The following is a 24,226-nucleotide window of genomic DNA, read 5'->3' on the forward strand; positions in this document are numbered from 1 at the left end:
ACTATTTGATATGTTTTCTGGTGTTTTTGTGTTAAGATTTAGCTGCTGAAACAGATGAACTGATTGATGCCTCGGTGCTCATCTTCAAGGTTCTCTCTTTCAAATGTTAAATTTAAAGAAAGGTTTCAATAGATATCCAACAACAGCTACGATCTAGAGAGGTACAACTAACACAATAACTTAGATCCCTGTCACCCAACATATAGAGCTCTTACCTTAAAGACCTCATAGTACTCTTACCACATACTGGCTGGTTCCAGCCCTCGCCTGCAGCCTGTGAAAATATTTTACACTTTTTTATTGTGAAGGTCTCCTCCACAGGTCTCAAATCTCTCCTTCATGACCCCTCAGTCTCTACTTCCTGCGCTGCTGTCTTTGACAGGTTTGAGCCCGTGACTCTCTTCTCTTTAAAGGAGATTTTTGGTCGTTTTAAGCCTGCAGGGTCTCCAAGGATGTCCCTCCTCGACTCTTAAAAGAGGTGTGACCAGCAGTTGGACCTTTGATTCTTGAGCTGGTAAAACACAGTCTGATGTTAGTTTGATGCCCTAAAGATTTTAAACATGCTCTAGTCAAACCCCTGATTAAAAAACCTGCTCTTGATCCTGCAATTTTTGCAAATTACAAGCCTATCTCCAAACTACCTTTTCTTTCCAGAATTCTTGAAAAGATAGCTCACAGCTAATTAATGACATTCCTGGAAAATGATTTAGACGTTTTCCAATCTGGTTTTAAACCCTCACATAGCACTGAATCAGCCCTTTTAAAAGTTTTTAATGACATATTTTTAGCTACTGACGCTGGGAACTGTTGTTCATGTGCTTTTAGATTTGACGGCTGCGTTTGATACAGTGGATTGTGCCATTTTACTCTCTTGTTTGGAGCACCGGGTGGGCATTAGGGGCACAGCACTGGAGTGGTTCAGGTCCTGCTTGGCTGGGTGAACTTTTTGTGTCTGTCTCTGTGACCATGTGTCGTCCCCCGCTCCTCTCTTGTGTGGTGTCCCACAGGGCTCAGTTCTAGAGCCCCTCCTCTTTTCTTTGTATCTGGTCCCTCTTGGTTCTATACTGAGAAAACATGGCATTGCATTTCATCTCTATGCTGATGACTGTCAGATCTATGTCCCTCTAAAGAAAAAAGGCACATATTCCATACAGCCATTACTTCAGTGTCTTGATGACATTAGGGTTGGATGTCTCTTAACCTTTAAAATTTTAATGACAAAAAGACTGAGGTGATGGTTTTTGGTAGCCCCACTGAGACCCCCAATGTGTTTTTAGATACCTTGGCCCAGTATAATAAGCCATCTGTCACAAACCTGGGGGTCAAAGTGGACTCTGAACTGAAGCTTGACAGTCGGATTAAAGCTTCTTTCATCTTAGGCAGCTGGTCTGCCTTTAGAGATTAGACAGGCCTGTTTTTTAAATCACTCCTGAAAACCCATCTCTTCACCCTGGCCTTTGACACTTTTTGAGATGTTGGTTTTAGTTTATTTTCATTTTGGTTGTTTTAGTTTATTCTATGCGGTTTTATCTTGTTTTTAAATATAGGGCTGTTTTAATTTTTGTGTATTATGTATTTTATTTTCTACTGTTTTGTTTTATTCTATTGTTCTTAATTTATTTACTGTACCGCACTTTGTCCTGTGCTGGGCATTTTAAAGTGCTTTATAAATAAAGTTGGATTGGATTGGATTTTAAAATATACAACGTAGGCCTCTGTGAATCACTTTTCCAGCGTTGATGTACTTTTACATGAAATAAACTCAGGCATATTAACTGAATTTAACTTAAGATTTCACAGAACTCACTTCATTTTGCACACTAAGCTCTGGCAACTTATGCTTTAAGTAAGTATCTCTGCTTAATGTAACTGTTGCACAAACATAAGTTGCTTTTTTTCTCTGAGGCATGCTTGAGTTGCTTTTTTTTGGTAAACATAAGATATGAAATGAGATTTAAATCTCAATGAGACTTTTCACCTGGATAAATAAAGGATAATAAGGTAGCTTTCACATAGTGTAGGGCCAGATTTAACTTAAGTATATTTTTTATAAATTACAGGATGAGGAATATACGCATTAAAATATAGAATGTAGTTATGTAAGCGCAGTTTTGGCACAATGCTTTAATTGATTGTTTTTATTTTATTGCTGTCCAGAAAACCAGTCCGTCCTTTAAAAAAAGAAAAAAAGTCTGTCTGTAGCACCAGGTCGTCATGGAGACAAGCTGGTCCATCCAGTTCCTCTGTACTCGATGGAAGGTGATCGTGGCCATGATTTTCATTGAAATGTGAGGAATGTGTGGTGTGAATGCTCTTTTAATGGTTTACCTGCTTGACAGCACTGGACTTACTGCCCAGGATGAGACAGCAGTAACAGAAAGAGTTACCCATAGCATGAGCGTCATTCACTTAGTTACCAATTACCACAAATTGCTGTTTTTTATTTAACTGAGCTTCTTCCTTTTTTCCACTTGCTTCCACTGCAACTTTAGCTATGAATCATGAAAAGACAGACGGCTTACAGGCACTGAAGTAAAAGGAAATGAAGACCTAAAAAACACAAATATTTTTTGCATTCCATTATGATGTGGTGTAAACTGGCTGGAAGTGGAAATGAAAGCACTGATGAGATCTTAAAATTTACTGAATCAAAGAATGTGTGCAACGAAGCAGTTTCGGTGCATGGCAGCATCGTAGACCCACACTGTAGCTTTCATTTTCATTATTACTGCGAAAAGTGTTCACAGGAAGATCTGCGGCTTCTCCCGACGAATGAAGGCACTGTTGGTGTGAATCCTGATGCTGAGTTTTAGTTCAAATCTTTGTTGTTCACCACTGTGTGTCGTCAGGGGGCTGTTATATATATACCTCTATCTCCATTTGTTACTGTCCTTTCATTCTATTGTTTGAGAATAGTGACTTTTGTGTATTTATGTATGAGTTTCTTTTAATTCATGAAAGCTCACTTTGTCTACTCTGCATTCCTATGAAGTTTTTCAAAACCTGTTTCAGTGTAATGAGGTATGTCAAAGAAAGTTGGTGCTTCTTGTGGCTAATTTGATTATTAGTGTATCATTCTCCTTGTTAAAGAAACCTTCTCTGGTGACAGAAGCAGTAGTCTAATGAAACCAAAACTATATGCATACCTGCTGCTAAGTGAGAGCTTAGAACACGGTGTACCACCTTTAATACAGCGTATCACTGTTACATGTGGTATTATTTTGGATAGTAGCGCAGTAAATGGGTAAGTTGAGAGATCACAGAGAGAAGACTGGAGAAAGGACATGTGTTATTATAGGGAAATATTCTGAGTGCTTCTTGAATGTAGTTCTTATCAACATCTGCATAAAAACAGTAGCAGCAGAAGACTCACTGTGTTGGCTGAGGGACTTCAGGCCAGCTGATTTCACCTGTGGGACAGTGACAGGACTACAACCCGAGGAAGAAGATTATCCACGCGTACTCAGTCCTGATTTATAGTTTATGCTGCTGTTTTATCAACATAAAATTAAATGAAGTTTTTCACTCTTTCAACCATTCGAGTAGGAATTACAACATCGCCTCTTCCAAACTGAACTATCTCAACAACTTCTGGATATTTTGCTAATTTGTTCCGATTATTTGTTTTTTCTCGTGAACCATGATTAAATTTTTCAGCTTTGATGTTACAATTATTTTGCTTTTTTTTTAAGCACAGACATATTGAAGAAAAAAGGAAAAGAAGGAGGAATGCATTAGCTTTGAGTAAACATAAAGAGTTGCATAAATCCACACCCTTTTTGATAAATAATACTTCCTATCAATAACAACCAAAATGCTCAATAATGCCTACAGAGGGAGAATTATATAAAGCAGCGATAACTGACACTAAGCTGACACCTGCTGGTTGACAAATGTAACAATGAAGCAGTCAGTTTGAGTCACTTGTTAACCCGGATCTCCTGTGTCATATTTATTCACCGTAATTCCAGGAAGTCAGAAGAAGACAACATGACCGATGTGTGAAATGAAACAAAATGTCACAACTGCAGCGACTGCATCCCAGGTTGTGGTGATATCTTCATGAAGCAAAAAGAGTACACAGAGAAACCGATTTCTAGCTGCACTATTTTACCACTAGATTGTTATTAACTGAGCCAAGCAGGTTATGTTTTTGCAACCGTTTGTGAGTGCGTGCCATAATTTTGTCTGTGAACTTTAGAGCTTGAAGAGTTGTGAATGAATTCTGATAAAACCTTGTAGGAGAGTGGAGTCATGTAAACAATTAACACTGAGGTGTATGCAAGCCAAAGTGTACCCAAAGACTTATAAGTGTGGTGTGTAGTGTTAACATGTTGAAAGATTTAAAATCTCCTGTCATATTTAACCTTTGACCTCTCCTTCAAGGTCAATAGATTGATCTGAAGTTCAAAGTGCTAATAACGGGACATAGAATTAATTCATTGCTTTTTGCCATTGTTTGCATTGGCAACATACAGACAATCAAATATTGGGATACTAAATATCACATTACTTTATTGTGGCTTGTTATTTCGATTACAGTAACAGGTTATAACTGTTTACAATAAGAAAAGTAAAGTATTGTATTTAAAAAAACAAAATAAACTTGTGATCAAAATCTTTTTTCACATGATATTTTTGTTACAAACCTTTAAATGAATTTTACTAAAGAATGAATTGAATGCTACATGTGTGCTATCCATCATCCATCAGTCCTCTTCCACTTATCATAAGTCAACAGTTAAAAGTAATATTTTCAAATATAAAAAATACAAAAGTAAATACTGCCCAGGCAGTGAGCTGCCTTGACGAAGGTCTGCAGAATGCTCAAAGTGCTTCATATTACTGTCCACTCTTAGATTTTAGTTCAGACTTTTTAAAAAATTATTTATTTATTTATTTGTATGAGGGAGTGTTTGGACATGAGAGACATTGTTCAAGAATCCAAGAAAATCAGAACAAATGATCTGAAAGTGAATTTTTGTGTGTATAAGCTATCTACTGATACCACTGTTTTAAGCCGTAGAGGCTTGCTTTAGTGGGACACCATTTCAGTCTTCACATTCACTGTCTGCCAATTCCTTTATGACTTCTATCCAGTGTTTATTATGCATTACAAACTTGGCAGTATTGTTTGACACATCAGAGGTAGAAGGGATGGTGCAATGGTGTGAGAGCCACAACCTAATGCTAAATGTTAGTGAAACTAAAGAAATTATTTTGATATTAGATGTAAAAGAGATCATAGTTTGTTCTTAATTGGTGAACAGAAGGTTGGGCAGGTAACAATATTTAAGTAGACGTTAACTTACAGTTTGTCAGTTATAGTAGTTTCATCATGTGAATCCAAAATGCTGACTTTATCTAATTTGCAGTAATTACATGCAACTTTTCCATGTAATTTTGAACAGTTTTTAAATTTTCATTTTAATGGAATCCGGTAGAATGAAATACTTGATTGGTACATTCAGTTTATACCAAGCAGGATGTCCTTAATGATTATTTATGTGAATGAATAAACATTTTATTTAATATATTTCCATTGCATTTTACTCACACATACTCCGGCCAGTGTTTTTGTTAAATCTATTATCCGACATGCAGAAAAATGCAGCATTTCATTGAATCATTGCAAACATACAATGTAAAAACAGTATCTAAGGCAAAAATGAATTTGGACAGTTCTCTGAAGCTTGGAAGTCAGTATTTGGCATGATGACTTTCATATGAACACCCTCTCTTACGCAAGCTGTTTTGTAATTTTTAACTAGTCTTCAGAACTGTTGTACCTTTCTCCTAACACCATACCCACACTCAACATGATTTGAACCAAGAATTTCAAATTTGGATTCCTCACATCATAACAGCTGTTGCCACTGACTTTCACTGAATTCCAGTTCTTGTGTAATTTGGATTTCAGTGAACAGGAGACGGATCAACTGAAGAGTCAAATTCATCCCTCCGTCATGTCTTTTTTTTTTTTTTAACTTATTTCTTGTGGACATGACTTTCAGGTACTGTTCATCTGATGTAGATAGTTGTTGTTTTTTTATTGTTGGCATTTTTTTTATAGATTCAACTAAAGAAATTGGAACAAATTATGTGTTTTTGCAGCAGGCTGCTAGTAACTAAGTAGCTAAAGGTACAATTTAGAACACATTGCTGCATCTATTCCCAATTTCCACTTCTACATATAAAGAAATGAGTGATTGCGCAGGACTTTTGCTTGTATCTCAGTTCTTGGAGTGCCTCCCACTATTTTATCTATGAAATCATCTATTAAACCCTTTGCAGCCCCTAAGGTCACATTTATGTTGGGAGAAACTGGAAACATCTGTTAACCGCACTGGATCAGACAGATCGTGGTGATACTGCAGGCAGTTGGCAGTAAACTGACCCTATCGCCCCAAGCAAAAGAAAACCAAAAAAAAACAACAACCCACAATTAGCATCACACAGGAAGCAACAAGCACATGATGTATGCTGTGCCAACACCGGGAAAAATCACAAAAGCGGGCCAATTGACACGCTTTCTGCAGTCCATGAGCAGTTTCAGGGAGTGGTTTGATATTGTCGGCCTGTTTTTGGCTCCTAATGGTGATAGGATCATCATCAACCGTCCAGACAAACTCATTGTGTGCATTGTTTTGTTTTTTTCGTCGAAACTCCTGCCAGCTGGGGGGGGGGTATTAAGGTATTAAGACTGATTTCACTTGGATTTTCTCGGCAGTGAGGATGGCAGTCACCCCTCGGCGTGTCCGCCTGAAGCCCTGGCTGGTCGCGCAGGTGGAAAGCGGGCGATACCCGGGATTGACGTGGCTTGACCGTGAGAACATGCGCTTCAGGATCCCATGGAAACACGCCACACGGCACACACCCCAGCACGAGGATGAGGACACCATCTTTAAGGTAAAGATTCACTAAAAGAGGGGTGTCTGCCTGTGTGTGTGACTTTATTCCTTATGCCTGATCAGAACTTGTACTTCTGCAGAGACAGTGAGGAGGTTTAAGCAGGGATTATGCTAATTCATTCCTGGTTAATATCCTTTTAAAAAATACCCTCTAATAATAATAATAATAAGTAGGACTTTTAATAAAACGTCTGGCTTTGCAGCCCAGTTCTATTTTGTTTCTCTGGGTCCTGTCGAATGAAACTTTATGTAGGTGTTTTATTTTATTGTTCTTCTGTAAACCTACCAAATTAAACAGGAGAGGCATAAAGGGAAAAGGTTGTGGCTCATGAGGTTGTTTTCTTTTCTTAAAAAAAAAAAAATAAGTAAACTTTTTTTAAAGAAAAGAAAACAGAATTTGATCAGCATAAACTTTGTTGTGACGAGGTGTGTGTACCTCGTGAAAAATTGAGCCTCTGGGCTTGAGTCTTTTCATTCTGACATAGCTGTGAATACATTATACAGCTGTTTCCTGACAAACATGCTGACCCAGCATCACTCAGTAAATAAAGAACACTGGTTTTATTTTTATTTTTTTAAAGTGAGTGCATACTGTGCATAAATAGAAATTAAAATAACTGTGTGATACTGATCCCTTCATTTGGTCTAAATATTCCCCCAGGCATGGGCTGTGGAGACCGGAAAGTTCCAGGAGGGAGTTGACGAACCTGATCCTGCAAAGTGGAAAGCTCAGCTTCGATGTGCCCTGAACAAAAGCAGAGAATTCAACCTCGTCTATGACGGCACCAAAGAGATCCCCATGAATCCTTGGAAGATATATGATGTCTGTGACATCCCTCAGCCCCTCAGCAACCACGGTAAATGAGAGCTCTTTAATGCGGCTCGCTCTCGTCTTTCTTCGTTCATCTTTAATTTTTTCTGCAATGTCCAGTTTGATTGCTTATTAACAGTAAATGAATTATTTTCTTCATGTAGGCACCCCCTCTCCTCTCATTATGTGGTCTCCGATGGGTTCTGAGTCATCCATGCAGCCTCCCAGCTGTCCCCCATCAAACGAGGTCTGGTCCAAAGAGGAGCCTGTTAAACCCTGGCCTAAAGAGGAGCCCGTGGATGTGGAGATGCAGCAAACGACACACGACATGCCCCCAGTTACTCTGCCCGATCCGTCTTTGCAGCCCCCTCCCCTGCCCGACGGCTTGTTTGCCTCTCCCGAAATGTGGATCAGTTCCCTTCCAAGTGAGTGTGAACTGTTGCTAAGACACGAGTCTTGCACCTGCTTGCTTGGCAGACTTCAACTTAAAATAACAATTTGAGCTTTTTGTTGTGGCAGGCTGAGGTGTAGGGGATACCTGCTGTAGCTCCCCAAGTGCAGTTGAACTTCATGACATTTGATTGGTTTAAATTAGGAAAATATAACATCAGAAAACCTCTTCTCTAGACAGCAATACTTGCTGGTTTTATAAAAAGATAGTTTCAACTCCTCTGCTTTAAGCTTGAAGATGTCACTATTCCTGTTGTTGTTTTTAAATAAACAGAACTTTTTATTAATTAATTGAGAATATGTGTCCAGTATGTGCACCATGGTCGTAAAATTGAAGTTTCTGCTTCCCTGTGACCTCTCCTTTTTCAAAAATTAAGCTTAGTTCTTTTTCTGTTTTTACCTAAAATATAGTTTTATTGCATTTTCCTTTTTAACACGCTTCCACCTTCATCTCTGACCCAGTGACAGACCTGGAGGTGCAGTTTCTTTACAGAGGGAAGGAGATGTGTCCTCCAGCGACAGTCAGCAACCCGCTAGGCTGCAGGCTGTTCTACGGAGACCTCGGGCCCATGGTCAATCAGGAAGAGCTGTTCGGCCCAGTGAACCTGGAACAGCTACGCTTTCCGACCACGGAGCACATCACCAATGACAAGCAGAGGGTCTTCACTAACCGCCTTCTGGACGTGATGGACAGAGGTCTGATCCTGGAGGTCAGCGGCCACGATATCTACGCAGTCCGTCTCTGTCAGTGCAAGGTGTACTGGTCTGGCCCCTGCGCTCCAAATCCAGCTGCTCCGAATCTCATAGAGCGGCAGAGGAAGGTCAAACTGTTCTGTCTTGAGTCTTTTCTCGCTGGTATGTATTAATGTCACTTCTTTTTAATAAATGAGATACAATGTGTAGTTAAGCATCTTTACACTGACAAAAATGGGAGTTTCAGCGGTTTGGCCCATGCCTTAAGATCAAGGTGGGCAGGTGTGGCCTGCAATGTAAAATGAGTTTGAGCACCTGTGGAAAAGCATTTTTTTTTTATAAATATATATTTTTTTGTTTGCTGTGCAGGTGTGATAGCTCAACAGCGTGGCCAGGCACCAAGCACTCCTGACTATGAGATCAATCTGTGTTTCGGGGAGGAGTGGCCAGATGGAAGACCCAAGGAGAGGAAACTTATCATGGTCCAGGTAAAGAAATGTGTAACATAATTTAAGTGGTCTATCTTGAAATTTTTAAACAAATAAGCTTGCGAAGTGTCTTTTCCCAACACTTAACAGCCCTCTTTCACCCTGCAGGTCATTCCAGTGGTGGCCCGAATGATAAGTGAGCTGTTTTCTAGTGACAACACGCGATCACTTGACAGCGGCAGCATCCGCCTCCAGATTTCCATCCCAGACATCAAGGACAACATTGTGACCCACCTAAAGCAGCTTTACTGCCTGCTACAGACCCACCAGGGTCTGTAGCAGGCAGTAAAGTAATGGGTTTGTTCTGAAATGGATGCTGCTGCTGCACTTTGGGTCTGAATTGTTTTATGGCTTGTTGAACGTAACTGTATTTAGCCTGTGATCGCATGTTTATTTTATCAATAAAAGCGTGACTGTGAATTTGTGTGAAATCCTTTCAAAAATACAAATTATGCTCGTCTTTGAGCCATAAGAGTAAAATGCACTTTATTAGTTCCATGATGTCATCACTCGGCTGCTGCAGATGTGTCAGCTGCACATCAACGATATGGATCTCCTGCTCTGTCACATCCCAACCGTGCTCTGTTGGATTTGGATCTGTGGACTGTGAGTACAGTGAGCATAGATCCTCACAGACCTCTGAAGAGGTCATGCATATGTACTCAGTACTTTGTTTGGGCCCCTTTTGCATGAATTACTGCATCAATGCAGCATGGCATGGATGCTATCAGCCTGTGGTACTGCTGAGGTGTTATGGAAGACCAGGATGCTTCAATAGCGGCCGTCAGCTCTTCTGCATTGTTCAGTCTCATGTCTCTCATCTTTCTCTTGGCAGTGCCCCTATAGGGTTCAGGTCAGATGAGTTTGCTGGCCAATCAAGCATAGTAATCCAATGGTCATTGAACCAGGTTTTGGTACTTTTGGCAGTGTGGGCAGGTGCCAAGTCCTGGTGGAAAATTAAGTCAGCATCTCCATAAAGCTCGTCTGCGGAAGGAAGCATGAAGTACTCCAAAATGTCCTGGTAGACGGCTGCGTTGACTCTGGACTTAATAAATCACAGTGGATCAGCACCAGCCAGATGACAGGGCTCCCCAAATCAACACAGACTGGAAAATACAGACTGGATTGTGTGCCTCTCCATTCTTCCTCCAGACTCTGGGACCTTGGTTTCCAAATGAGATGCAAAATTTGCTCTCATCAGAAAAGAGGCCTTTGGACCACTGAGCAACAGACCAGCTCTTTTTTTCTTTATCCCAGGTAAGATGCTTTTGATATTTGTTGTTCAGTTCTTCCACACTTTTCCCTTCCACATAACTTTCTATTAATGTGCTTAGATACAGCACTTTGGAAACATCCAGCTTCTTTTGCAATTACCTTTTGGGGCTTTCCCTTCTTATGGAGGGTGTCAATGATGGTTTTTCTGGTCAGCAGTCTTCCCACTGAACCAGACTGAGAGACCATTTAAAGCAGGGGTGTCCAATCCCAGTCCTCGAGAGCTACCGTCCTGCAGGTTTTAGATGCATCCTTGTTTTGACACACCTGAATCAAATGAATAGCTTGTTATCAGGCCTTTGCCAAACTTGATGGATGGCATGCTTAAGAGGTAATCAAACCATTAGGGATGCATAAAAACTGCAGGACAGTAGCTCTCGAGGACTAGGATTGGGCACCCCTGATTTAAAGGCTCAGGAACCCTTTGCAGGTGTTTTGGATTAATTAGCTGATTAGAGTGTGACACTTTGAGCCTACAATATTGAACCTTTTCACAATATTTACATTTTCTGAGCTTTTGAATTTGGAGTTTTCATAAGCTGTAAGCCATAGTCATCAAAATCATAACAAATAAAGGCTTGAAATATCTCTCTTTGCCAATCGATATCATATTTTCGTTCACCTTTTAAGTTGAGTTACTGAAATAAATGAAGTTTTGCATGATATTCAAATTTTTCAAATTGCATCTGTATAGTGTTCACAGTATATACATACATATCTATTAAATCACCTTTTTCAACCTATTCTGATATTCAGTGTGAACTTCAGCATGTTATCGTGATCATGTGTAAATATCTCGTAGACGTAGGCTGCCGGGGGATTCCCATGATGCATTGAGTTTTTCCTTTCCAGTCACCTTTCTCACTCACTATGTATTAACAGACCTCTCTGCATTGAATCATATCGGTTATTAACCTCTGTCTCTCTTCCACAGCATGTCTTTTATCCTGTCTTCCTTCTCTCACCCCAACCGGTCGCAGCAGATGGCCCCGCCCCTCCCTGAGCCTGGTTCTGCCGGAGGTTTCTTCCTGTTAAAAGGGAGTTTTTCCTTCCCACTGTCGCCAAAGTGCTTGCTCATAGGGGGTCATATGATTGTTGGGTTTTTCTCTGTATCTATGAAGCGCCTTGAGGCGACTTTTGTTGTGATTTGGCGCTATATAAATAAAATTGAATTGAATTGAATCTCATTGCATGGGGTGTCCGCCATGTGATGTGCTGATTACATGTTAATGTTAACAAGAAGATGAACAGGTGTCTCCAGTGAACTGGCTGGTATGTGAATGTCTGCTCATAAAAAAACAGACTTTGTTAAAACATTGTTTATTTTTGCTGTTGATTCTGGAGGTTGAGAGATATTTGAGTTAATTGCAAATCAGCTCCCCAGAAATGATAAATGTGCTCAATGAAACACAGCTGACCTCCAGTGGTTTAGTTAAACAACAGCAAGCATGAGATCAGCACAACATACTGTAGTGTTAAAGTCACAGAGCAGGCACTGAACGTGTGTCTGTTGAGTCACTTACACTTAGAAACCTTTAAAAAATTATGTCAAATTTAATGTATCACAAATCTATGTGACAGTGATGAGTTAAACTGTTAATCTGACAAACATCTGTTCCTCCAGCCAGAGCCTCTGAGCAGTGTATCCTCTTTATTTTGGAGGTGGTCAATTTCCAGCGCTCATTTTTTTATTTCTTCGACTGAGAAAATGTTGATATTCGTCAGAAAAAAGCGTTCAACTAAAAATCATACAAAATAAATGACTTGCTCATCAAACATGTATTATTATTTTTATGTCTGTCTAACAGACAAAGAAAGAGAAGCATGTTTGCTTTAAAATCCTTTCTTTCCTGGACACATCCCTATTTGAATCTTTTGAATACAAGAGATTTTATTATATATAGTCCCCTGCATTGTGTTAAACTACGCACTGTAAATGATTCCGACCCAACACACCGTCTTTCAGTTTTGTTTAGCTTTTATTGCACACTCCTGGCTTGGCACACATGGCAGCCAACTTTCCAGTCAGCTGTGTCCTCTCCTGCCCTCTGCTGTCCAACATCACTAAAAAAAGGGAAATCCTCATCAGCACAATCACATCCACCTGTCCCTCCAACCTCTCTGGCACCCTTGAGCTCACTGCACCGCCCCTCCCCTGCAGCTGAGTCAGGGATCACACCTCAGCCACACTTATCATTTCTTTATATTTTGTGACAAAGATGGGAAATAGATTTATTGAAACGTGCAATTATACACAGAAATACAGCACAGAAGGAAAAACTAAAGTCTAAACAACTGGAATGAGCTTGAAAGCTAATATTTGGTTTGACCACCTCTATTCTTCAGCACCGTTTGAACTCTGTTAGTCAAGATTTCCTGTCATTTCTTTGAGTAGTCTTCAGGAATAGTTCTCCAGGCTTCCTGAAGGACATTCAAAGCTCTTATTTGGATGTTGATAGCCTTTTGTTCTGTTCTCTGTCAACAGGATCCCACATTGCTTCAATAATGTTTAGCTCCAATCCATGACCAATTGTGAGCCACTCAGCATTTTCCATGTCTGCTTTTTTAATGCCATTTTTGTTGTTTGAAGTCTGTCAGCACTTGGAGGCATTTCACTGGCTTGAGGTTCTAAGCAGTTATCTGCCTTGCCTCAGGGCAAAAAGCACCTCTAGGAAAGAATTATATGTTTTTGTCTCAGGCTGTTTATAACAAAGTGCCTAAAGACACAATCGGGTCCTTTGCCAAGTTGTCTGTTATGTGTAGACCCAACACCGATTCATCCCTTGACTCAGGGGCCTTTTTAATGTTTGAATGACTCATAGGTCATTCTTAATTAGCGTTGCAAACAAAAACATTCTTCTGATAATGGTCACAAACAAGGACTGAACTGAAAGTGAGTGAAAAAGTAGCCAATTCTAAAGAAAAACTTTGATAGACCGCCAGAAAGCCTGGAGAACTATCACTCAAAACCACTCATAAAAAAGTTCTGGCTCCTTGGAAATAAAAACTAAGGAAATGAGGGATGACTCAAGGCTTTTCTCAACATTTTCTTAAGGTATTACACTTTTGAATAATATTGCCGCTTTGGGTAGTGACAAAAGAGCTCATTTTTTTCAGGTTTTTATACATTTAATCTGGTGTGTAACGTCATGCTTTTATGATTTGTCATATTTTTGGATTTGAAGATCTTAATCTGCAAAGCTTCTGCCAGTTACAGCGGCTTGAATGAGCCATGTTCCCTCTTAAATACAGCAAAATGGCAATAAAAAAGTAGCAAAACTTTAATGAGACATTGTTTATAGTACAACCATTCCAAAATAATGACATGGTACAGTAGCCACTTCCTGCTGTTCAGCAGGCTCCTCGGTTTACTTTCTGGAAGGATGAGCTCAGTCGTATAGAAGCAATCAAAGCAAATGTGGTGAACAAATTATTCTCAATCTGGTAAAGTTTTCATAGATCATTTGAGCTAAATACATTCACACTGGATGCTGTGACACGCTGTGTCTGGTTAATGTTTGGCTTTGTGATATCTGCTAAGAGGACATAAAAACCAACAAGCCAGGTAGATGGTGTCATAATCCTTTTTGAACATTTATAACAGGGCATTTAAAGCTAAAGGAAGGAGACGTAAAAGGGAGACTTTAAGTGCTACAACGGTATTTAGATTTCCTTCTCTCTCTCTCTTTTAACCTTGTTTCACTTGTACCCATTTAGCATTAGCCCCAAATGTATTTATGTATAGAGAATACAACAGATATACAGATTACATAACAGCAGACTATTGAACCAATATGGAAGAATAATTAAGTAGTGTCCTCTTATCTTAATATTTACAAATGGAAAGAATGCAAAATGCTGATCAAGTTTTCTTTGTAGCATTTATTGATGGGAGGGGATTTCCACGATATCTGGTAACCTTTGCTCAAACGGGATACCACTAAAGATCTCACGCCCTCATCCAGGTGGCTCTTCCACAGATCCGGACTTTGTCCTTCTCTCTGATGAGGAAGTCTAAGCTGTACATCGACAAAGTGTGGGTTTCAAACATGAGCAGAGTTTGACTGGAAGCAAAAACAACGCATAAGGAACTAACAACAAAAGGTAAGAATTGGTGACAATATCAGCAGTACACTGAATATGTCTTTATTGTTTGTCTGAACGATGTACGGCGAAGGCCTGCTGAAAGGTTGGACTTAGTTCTTCTCTTTATTCACGGCTATCAACATAATTTAAAAACATGCTTTTCAAAATAAAATTTAAAGAATAAGGGAAAACTTGAATAATTATGTAAATGAATTCGTGGTGTGGTTTTGAATCCAAACTTTTAAAGGTTTAATGATTTTGGTTTCCACTGACTGTCATTACGCCACTTTTAAACCAACTACACATTGTTATGTGTAGGCTGTGTGCAGACAGGAATAGGACCCAAGGTGCAGACTCCAGAGCCAGATGTCAACTCAAATATAACATAACTGGAAAAAATCAAAATAAACTTACACCAGAGGACTGACAGAACACACAGCTAGGTAAACGGTAGATCACGACACAGACACAGAGAAACACAGGGCTTAAATACACAGAGGGAGCACTCAGGGAATGGGTAACAGGAGGAAAACAAAGCTGGGGCAAATAAGGCCTAACGAGACAAGGGGAAGCAAAACCAGACACATTAACATCAGACATGGACTTTCAAAGTAAAACAGGAAACATAACACAGACTCACAGGCAGGCACTATAACAAAGGGAACAGAGATGTGGGACCAGGGCAGACACAGACACTGACTGGACACGGGGATATAGCAACTAAGGATACACAGAGACGCGAACTAGACAAGGGGATACAGCTGACAGGGGAGACAGAGCAACTAGAGAAGACAGAGACATAAACCATAAGACAGAACTCAAAGAAACCAAAGACTAGAAATAATAATATAATAAACTCAAAAACCCTGGGTCAACGACCCAGGCATCCTAACACACATCATATGTCAGTCAGGATTTGAACCTCATGTATTCTTCATATGTCATTAATCAAGATCTGATTTAAGTGTTCCCTTAATTATTTTGATGTGTAGATAGATAGATAGATAGATAGATAGATAGATAGATAGATAGATAGATAGATAGATAGATAGATAGATGTTAGATGTACAGTGCACGTTGTTTTATTTGTATCATATTTGTGTGTTGTGTTCAGTGTGTTTGGTCATGTGTCACTGCAGGTGTGCAGTTGTGATGTAACTGACCACATTTCTGTGTTACCACAAGATTGTTTTCTTGATCCGTTTATAATTCTCTGCGTTTTAATTTAATTTTCATTCCTCTAAACAGCTCAGACTTAACACAATAAACTTGTAAAAGTGGAAGATTTATGGGTTGATTTCAGATACAGGTGGGTGAGTCCACTCATGTATGACGTGTGTATGATTCATGTGATGTTCCAGGTGAGTCCAGTCAGTATGTTCAGGAATAACAGTCCCTTTGGCTGTGATACCAGCAGCTATGCAGACTCACTCCAGTCCAAGTATGTATTCTGGCAATTTTTTATCTGGGCAACAATCAATTGGCTGATTGCTTTATTCATTTATTTTATTCAAAGGTTCAAAGGTTTATATTTGGGTTTTTGTTTTTCTGTGACAGTGGTTATTCCACGATGGATGAAGCGCCATCACGGCTCTCAAATATGTCGAGGCCAAGTGCAAAATCAATTTACTGTAAGTAAACATTGCTGTTAAACGTACTAATAGGTTTTAATTTCATATATATATAACTCTGATTTATCTTATTGGATATTTATTTCTTTTATGACCTTATGCAACTGATCATTTGACTATGTCATTGCTGCCTTTCCATCCTAAATATTTCAATTGTCAATTATTATTATTATTATTATTATGCTTCCACCTTTAATTGTATTTGTGAAAAGAAGAACAAAGAACATAAAGACCTGCTTTGTGTTTCAGCAGTGCAGAGGCAGGAGTATGCAGCATCAATAAACAAGATGATGGGCAACTTTCAGTGCAGGGTGGAGGTGGAGTATTAAGAACATTTTCTATTATACATCCAAATGTACGTGTCTCTGGATAGTGTCAAACTTCTGTTTTAATCCTTCTGTGCCGCAGCACCTGTTCACCTGTGACCTGGACGGGAAGGACCTGAAAAACATCACAGACTGTGTGGACCGTTTGAACCTGCTGGAGGAGATGGGTCATGTGTGGGGTCAGACCATGCAATTGGAGGTGCAAGGCACCAAAATGATACTCACAGACATTGAAAACAAGGTAACAACCACAGCGCAGCTTACAAAAAGTCTATTTAAACTGGAATGAGTTAATTGGATGAGTTATCATTAAATTTGTGCCAATTTGCATAAATGTCTGATATCAAAAGTATCGTAAAATGCAGACCCGCTGTCATGTGTCATACAGGCGGGTTGAAAGTTCTGGGCAGAGCTAATAACATGGAGAGGCAACCACGTGTATGTCAGTAAGAGGAAAATGCACATTTGCCAGTAGCATTTCATCTTAAAACCCTTTAAAACCTTATTTATTTATTAGGACACACTAACCAATAGGGTAAAAACATACCTGGATAAGAAACTCACTGCGGATCATTATCGGTCATCGCCTGCCTAGAGCCCAAACATCAACATTATTGAAACAGTGTAGGATTATTTTGACAGAGAACAGAACAAAAGGCAGAAACTTCCAAAGAAGAGCTTTGAATGTGACTCATGAAGAACTATTCCTGAAGACTACTTAAAAAAAACCCCAAAGGAAAACAAAGAGAATTCAGACTGTGTTAAAGAATAAATGTGGTCATGTGAAATATTTATTTTCAAGTTCATTAGAATCATGCAGACTTTGTTTTTGGCTTTTGTACTCTATAGCCATTTATTTTTTTAAACATTTTAATACATTCATTTAAATATTTTCAGTTTCTCTAGCAAAACATAAAAACATGGAGCTGTGACTCCAGAGGTTTTCACAGTACTGTTTAATGATGTTCAAGCTTTTCTCCTGCAATGATAGAAGCTATAAAAACATGTGAATCAACAACCCAACATCCTCTGTGATGACTTTGCTACTGTGCTTTTTCAGGACGAGCTGGAGTCGATGCCTCTCAGTGACATCCAGGAGTTCACCGCTGTGCTGAACGCCGGGGTGTTTAACTCTCTGCTCACAGTGTCAGTCCAGGCCAGGAAAAAACGCAACCACACTGTCTTCATGTTCCAGTGTGATGATGTCAGGGTGAGGGCAAACCGGCCGAGATGGCTGCCATCATGACTCATATCAAGCGAAAGCAAAGGGCAAGTGATTTTCTAATACTTTCTTCTGTTTTTTTTACAGGCCGACTATGTTGAAAAACATCTCTCACTAGCACTGGCTCGCCAGGGACAGAATTCAGGCATCAAGTACTGTAAAATTTCTGTGTCCATACACTTTAATCTTTATTAAAGTTTTCTTTGTGAAACTGTATCTCACCTTTTTTTAAAAAAAAATCAGAAATGAAGGAGTGAAACCTGCAGTAATCCCTAAACCCAGCGAGCCAGAGCCTGCGGCTGAACCAGCGTGGCAGTGGAGTGAGCCTGACTATGGTAAGGTTGTGACAGCACACATGGTGGTACTGATGCACTGTTACTGGTGTGATGATGGCGTATTCATCCTCTTTTTCATCTGTTTGTGGTTGTGTGTATAGAAGACCATTTGCATGATCCTGAAATGTTACTGCCTGAAGATGAGGAGGATGATGAGGAGCCCTTCATGCATAAAGACGTACCTCGTTCATACACGGAGCTGGACAGGAATGTGGTGAGTTTTCTTTAGGAGAAGTATATTTTGCTTCTTCTTTGCATGCTTAAATCAGAAAGCATCTTTAATAACATCTGATAAGGGAAGAATAAATGAATAAATTCCTCTTTTCTCAGTGGCTTTTTTCTTTCTTGCAGGATATGTTGAATCATATTTTAAGGGACATCGAAATCTTCATGGGACAATTAGCTGCAGCAGAAGCTAAAAATGCAAAGAAGAAGAAGACGAAGAAGAAGAAGAAAAAGGGGAAAGGTCAAAATTAAAAGCACACTTGAAAAAAAAATCCCATATTGTGTGAAATTCACAGCTTCCAGCAGCGCCTGGTTTAACTCAATTCAGTTTAATTCAATTAAGTGTTATTTATGTAGCACCAAATCACAGCAACAGTTGCCTCAACGTGCTTCATATTGTAAGGTAAAGACCCCATAAAAATACAGAGAAAACAGAGAAAACCCCAACAATCAGAGGACCCTCTATGAGTAAGCACTATGGCGACAGTGGGAAGGAAAAGCTCCCTTTTAACAGGAAGAAACCTCCAGCCTAGATAACTAAGGGAGGATTCAAGGTCACCTGATCCAACCCTAACTATATACTTTATCAAAAAGGAAGGACCTCTATTTTTTCTTTTAATTTAGTATTAAAAACAGAATTTTAGATGTTAGTTTAGTTTAGCTGTGAGTTTCAGCTTTGGTCTATATTCATTACATAACTGTAGATTGCTGTGGGCTGGCTAAAATGACAGAGACTATAATCTGTATTTAAACAAATGTATTGCCTTTACTTTAAGCTCTATATTTATATAAAAATACATTTTATTCTAATAAATATTAGCAGCTGTGATGTCTGCATGTTTATTTAATTATTTATCTTTATTGTTTGTTTTTTATTTTTCAGTCATGGACAGCATGCCCTCTCAAGAAGAATTTGAAGAATGCCTCCATAAAATTAAATTCGGCTTAAACCTGCTGGTTTGTTTCCCCTTTTCCGTTAACACAATATCATCATGCTGTGGGTCTGTGTGTTGTTCCTGTGTAACATACAGCATGTGCGACATCTTTCTTTGACAGGGGGAGCTCAATGGAAAGATCAACAATCCCAGTGCTCCTGAATTTGTCCGCTCCTTTTTTGTCTCGTTAAAATTCGTAAGTGACTATTAAAAACATTTTTGGCATCATCTTTAGAATTTCCCAGCACTGTTTCCACCTTCACACATACGCCCACCCACGCGATCGCAAATATAACAGAAAACATAAATGGATTAAATTAATGATAGTCTAGAGTGGGCAGTGAGGAAGAAATCTGAGGAAAGATAGCAAGGACATTTTAAAAATCACGCATAACAGAGCTGCTTAAAAGCAGGACTAAAACAAAATTGGTTTTAAAAGTCATTTCTTCAAAGCCGACTCTGCTCACACAGGTCATTTCAAAACCGAAGCACCCTGACTGTGAAACGTAGTTAAAAAGATGTTTTTTCACAGGACTGCACCCCATGATTCATTAGCTTGTAGAACCACTTTTAGCACTAATTGTTTTGTGACTTTATCAGTCTCTCACATCACTGTGATGAAATTCTGGCCCACACCTTTTTACAGGGTTGTGTCAGTTAATTGAGTGTTGTGGGCATTTTATTTATGCGCAGCTCTCTTAAGGTCGCCCCACAGCATTTCAGTTGGGTTAGTTTGGAGGTTGCAACACATCCATTCTTTTCTTTTACAGCTGTTCTGTTAGAAATATGCTGCTCTGCTTAGGCTCATGGTCCTACTTATAACCAATTTAATGAAAGCTTGAAGTGTTACACAGAGGGCCTCATGTTTGACTTCAAAATACTTTGCAGTTCATGGTTGCTTCAGTGACTGGTTTCCAGGTCCTGTGGCTGCAAACGAGCCCAGATCATCACCACTCCATCGCTGTGCTTGACAGTTGTTATGAGGTGTTCATGCTGATATTCTTCGTTTGGCTTTTGTAAAAGTGCTGTCACATAAAGAACTGTTAATGAGTGTTTAAACACTGGGAATTAACTTAACTGGGGATTTGATTCTCATTTGCTCACTGGCTGGACTTTAAACTGCACAGACACCTCCTGTTGTCATCTCAGCAAGCCTTCCACCTGCTCAGGGTGGGCTGTGCACACCACTGTTCCACTGGACTTATATTCGTTATTAATTGTTAATGCCCTCATCAGGTGGTGTCACACTGTCCTGAGGTTCTGCCGCCCAGCATTATTGCGCCGTTGCTGACCCCTCAGTGTATCCGTCTCATGAGTGAAGAGGCGTCCACGGAGGAGGACGAGCTGTGGCAGTCTCTGGGAGATGCCTGGAACATTCCCAGGTGTAACAAGACATCTCTTATACTTTGACTTCTTTTTGTTTACAGCTGAGAAAGTGTTCTGTTAAATGTCAGCAGGGCAATCAAACATGTACTCTTACTGTTATCAGTACCCAGTGGCCAGAAGATGATGAGGACATTCCAACCTACACCCCGCAGTTCTTCGATGGCTGGCAGCCCCCTGAAGTCACTGCAGAACCTCCCCCCACTCCACCTCTGACCAGACAGAGGAGTGCACCCAAATCTGTGGCCAGACCAAAGAGCCCACAACCTGGACCCAGTAAACCAGTAACCAGGCAGGAGGATCGGCAACCTGCGCCCAGTCAGGTAAACGAAGCATTCAAGTATCTTCTAGTTACTTAAATAAAAAGCACAGAAGTTCACATCAATGCTATTTTCTTCTTCCACACAGACGTATGCCAGTTGGAAACCTACACGGTACGCATGAACACACAAAGGAGTCAATGATTCAGTGCAAAGTGAGTGTTTTTGATTTTGACTTTTTCCCAGCTCAGTGGAGCCAAAACCGCGAGAAGTGCGTGTGAAGTCTGACTTCATTTCAAGAAACCAAAGAGAGCTCACCGTGAGAAAAGGAGAAACAGTTCAGGTATCAGCAAAGTGACTCATCCGATTTTTCTGTCCCTACTCGCATTTGTTTTGTTAACTGCCTCCATATTTGCTTTATTTGTGCCTACAGCTGCTGGACAAGTCCAAGCAGTGGTGGAAAGTGAGGAATGACAGAGGGGAGGAAGGCTTTGTCCCCAGTAATATCCTGAGCGATAATGATCACCAACCTGATGAAGAGGTTACCACTTAGCAGACACGAACACGTTACAGTTCACATTAAAGATACACAAACACTGAATTATTCTGAGCGTAGATGATAAGAAATAAAAAGCATGTTTGTGCAGGATTAGACTTTTGCCAAGCCACAGGTGCTAATGGGAGTGATCCCATTCCTGTTTCATTCCACACTCCAGGAAACTGGGAATTTACTATAAATACAAGAAACATTACTTGTAATGAGTCACTGCTGAGTGTTTTTGCCCTTCTAATTTGATGTTTACTTCTGTAAAACAAAGCAGAAAGCCCAACAAAGACAGGAAGTAAAACTTTCAACTGTGTAAAAGAGACCAGGAATCACAAAATAAAACAGGAACGGACATGAGCAAAAACCAATAATCATATAGTTTAAACTATATAGCAAGCTGTATGTGCATTTTTATTTTCAGACTTAATTAAAGTAATACTACTTTACACTTAAACTAATAATACATTATTGTTCCATTTTCAAAGGAAATTGTGGCCTCACCTGTCCTAACAAAGAGGTCCAAGCCTGCCGAAGTGAAAGCCTGGCTCGAAGACAAGGGCTTCAGTAAAATGTGAGTACAACCAGAATTCTTCACTCCCTAATGTAATGAATTGGCTGTGCAGGTGGCCTTGGTGCTAGTTTCTGGCATTTACTATCCAGTGTCTGCATAAAAAGAAACATGAAGGTCAGAAAGATCAGCTGAAATATCAGGGAGGAGGGACAAATGTGGACAAACAGTTAAAGAGTAAAAATGGTCTCAGATGTGGATGATCAACCTGCTGTGACATCTGCAATCATCTCTGTTCTCCTTCATATTAATATTAGTGTTATCAATTATCAAAATTATCGCAATTTTCATACATTTCAGCTTTATTTATTGATTTTTTCAGTCTGTTAAGTATAAATATTAAAAACAACCTTTGCTGAACAACAAAACATGACATATTAATGTATACTTTATTAACCCTGTAGAAATTGCTTAGTCCCCTGCATTTAACCCATTCTACCAGTAAGCAGTGGGCAGCTACCAATCCAGCACACAGGGAGCAGTGTGTAGAGACGGTACCTTACTCAAGCCCCAAAACTATTCATGGCAGCGGTGGGATTCAAAGACACTGGAGCCTTAATCCAGCACCTTAGACCGCTCAGCCACGCTACCGATTGCACTGTGTTATTATGTATTTAATCCAAAAAGCAGAAGCACCGTGTGAAAATCTGAGTTCTCCTTTACCCTCTTAATCTCTATGGAAGCAGTAAGTACTGATCATCAGCAAGTGTGAGCAACTCTATAAAAGCTGAAGTCTTGGCAGTTAGCATTGCCAAGACATAAGAAATGATGTCATTTTCAAATAATTTGAAGTCTTTCACTCTACAGTGAGAAAGATTTTTCGCAAATGAAAAACATTCAAGATTTTCCAATCTTCCCTGGAGTAGACTTTTCAACCCGAGGTCAGACCATGCAATGCAGAGGAACTGCAAAAAATCCAAGACTCACACTTTTCAGACTCTACAGGCCTCAGCATGTTAAATGTAAAAGTTCCTGACAGCATAAAGACTGAACAACTATGGCTTGTTTGGAAGGATTGCCAGGAAAAAGCCTCTTCTCTCTAAAAAGAACATGGCTGCATGGTTTGTGTTTGCCAAGCCTAAGCTACACTAAGAACAAACTACAAGACTTCTGTAACAATGACCTTTTGACAGATGAGATCAAAATGTTTGGCCACATTTGGGAAAGCCAAACACAGCATATCAGCACAAAAAAAAACACCTCATACCACCCGACAGCACGTTGATGGAGGGGTGATGATTTAGGTTTTGTTGGCAGCCACAGGCCCTGGGTATGATGCAGTCATTGAACTGACACAAAATCCTCTGAGTACCACAGTATTTGTAGAGTCTAATGTGAGGCCATCTACCATGTTTGGCTAAAAGTGAGTGATGCAACAATGATCCCAAGCACAGCGGTAAATTTACAACAGAATCACTGAAAGTGAAAAAATACAGGCGTTGATCCAAAGTCCAGACCTGCAACTGACTGAAATGCTGTGGTGGTACTTTAAGAGAGCTGTGCATGGACAAATGTCTACAACTTAACAGAAGAGTGGGCCAAAAGTTCTCCATAATTACACGAGAAACTGTTAAAGTCATACAGAAAATGATCACTTCATGTTTTTGTTGCTAAAAACGGCTCTGCAAGATAGTGAATCATGGGAGGTACTTAGCTTGGCTATATAAATCTGCAGGTATATAAAGACACAGCTGTGTGTACTGCTGCACACTAAGCAGGTTTTCCAAAGTGTGAGAAACACAGATCCATGTTATTTATCTCCTGCAGCACTGTACGCTGTCTCGGTGTGGTGAGCGGCGCTACGCTTCTGGGCATGACCAGAGAGGAGCTGAAGGTGATGTGTCCCGAGGAAGGAGGCCGAGTCTTCTTCCAGTTAAACGCAGTCAGGTCGCAGCTAGCCGTAAGTGACAAAGCACTGCTTCACTCGCTTCTCCCATCCATGTGGAGTTTCTATAGAAGCATGCTGCATGTAGCACAGACAACTCTGCTCTGTCTTTTGTGAACACTTTAGGCTTCCAGTTAAGTGAGACCAGTGACGGGACATCAAAGGGGACAGAAGAGGACCAAAACTGGTCACCGATGA

The 24,226-nt window shown here is 39.9% G+C and overlaps 2 protein-coding genes across 2 annotated transcripts; both read left to right on the forward strand.

Annotated features, from left to right (window-relative positions):
- The first annotated feature begins 6,735 nt into the window (after nt 1–6,735).
- LOC146632215 (interferon regulatory factor 6-like) lies at nt 6,736–9,632 on the forward strand. Its single transcript, XM_085354175.1, has 6 exons — nt 6,736–6,909; nt 7,573–7,768; nt 7,887–8,147; nt 8,635–9,027; nt 9,235–9,353; nt 9,462–9,632. Exons 1-6 carry the CDS (start codon nt 6,736–6,738, stop codon nt 9,630–9,632), a joined length of 1,314 nt encoding a protein of 437 aa, XP_085210301.1.
- A 6,455-nt stretch (nt 9,633–16,087) lies between these two features.
- eps8l3a (EPS8 signaling adaptor L3a) lies at nt 16,088–24,166 on the forward strand. The gene is made up of 19 exons (XM_085354856.1): nt 16,088–16,152; nt 16,269–16,342; nt 16,592–16,659; nt 16,751–16,909; nt 17,729–17,878; nt 17,978–18,042; nt 18,134–18,225; nt 18,327–18,439; nt 18,577–18,691; nt 19,334–19,407; nt 19,507–19,581; nt 20,622–20,767; nt 20,875–21,091; nt 21,177–21,202; nt 21,275–21,371; nt 21,462–21,569; nt 22,061–22,146; nt 23,911–24,043; nt 24,155–24,166. The coding sequence occupies exons 1-19, from the start codon at nt 16,088–16,090 to the stop codon at nt 24,164–24,166; spliced, it is 1,875 nt and encodes a 624-aa protein (XP_085210982.1).
- The last annotated feature ends 60 nt before the right edge of the window (nt 24,167–24,226 follow it).

The sequence above is a fragment of the Diplotaxodon limnothrissa genome, linkage group LG5 (genome assembly GCF_057381915.1).
Source record: "Diplotaxodon limnothrissa isolate DT_005_m linkage group LG5, D_limnothrissa_male_GT1.1, whole genome shotgun sequence".
Classification (NCBI taxonomy): domain Eukaryota; kingdom Metazoa; phylum Chordata; class Actinopteri; order Cichliformes; family Cichlidae; genus Diplotaxodon; species Diplotaxodon limnothrissa.

Excerpts from the sequence above, each read along its gene's own strand:
- LOC146632215 (XM_085354175.1), top strand. The coding sequence starts at position 6,736 with ATGGCAGTCACCCCTCGGCGTGTCCGCCTGAAGCCCTGGCTGGTCGCG. Across the intron at positions 8,148-8,634 it reads GTGGATCAGTTCCCTTCCAA|TGACAGACCTGGAGGTGCAG; the intron begins GTGAGTGTGAAC and ends TCTCTGACCCAG. Across the intron at positions 9,028-9,234 it reads TCTTGAGTCTTTTCTCGCTG|GTGTGATAGCTCAACAGCGT; the intron begins GTATGTATTAAT and ends TTTGCTGTGCAG.
- eps8l3a (XM_085354856.1), top strand. The coding sequence starts at position 16,088 with ATGTTCAGGAATAACAGTCCCTTTGGCTGTGATACCAGCAGCTATGCA. Across the intron at positions 18,043-18,133 it reads GGACAGAATTCAGGCATCAA|AAATGAAGGAGTGAAACCTG; the intron begins GTACTGTAAAAT and ends AAAAAAAATCAG. Across the intron at positions 19,582-20,621 it reads TTTTTGTCTCGTTAAAATTC|GTGGTGTCACACTGTCCTGA; the intron begins GTAAGTGACTAT and ends TGCCCTCATCAG.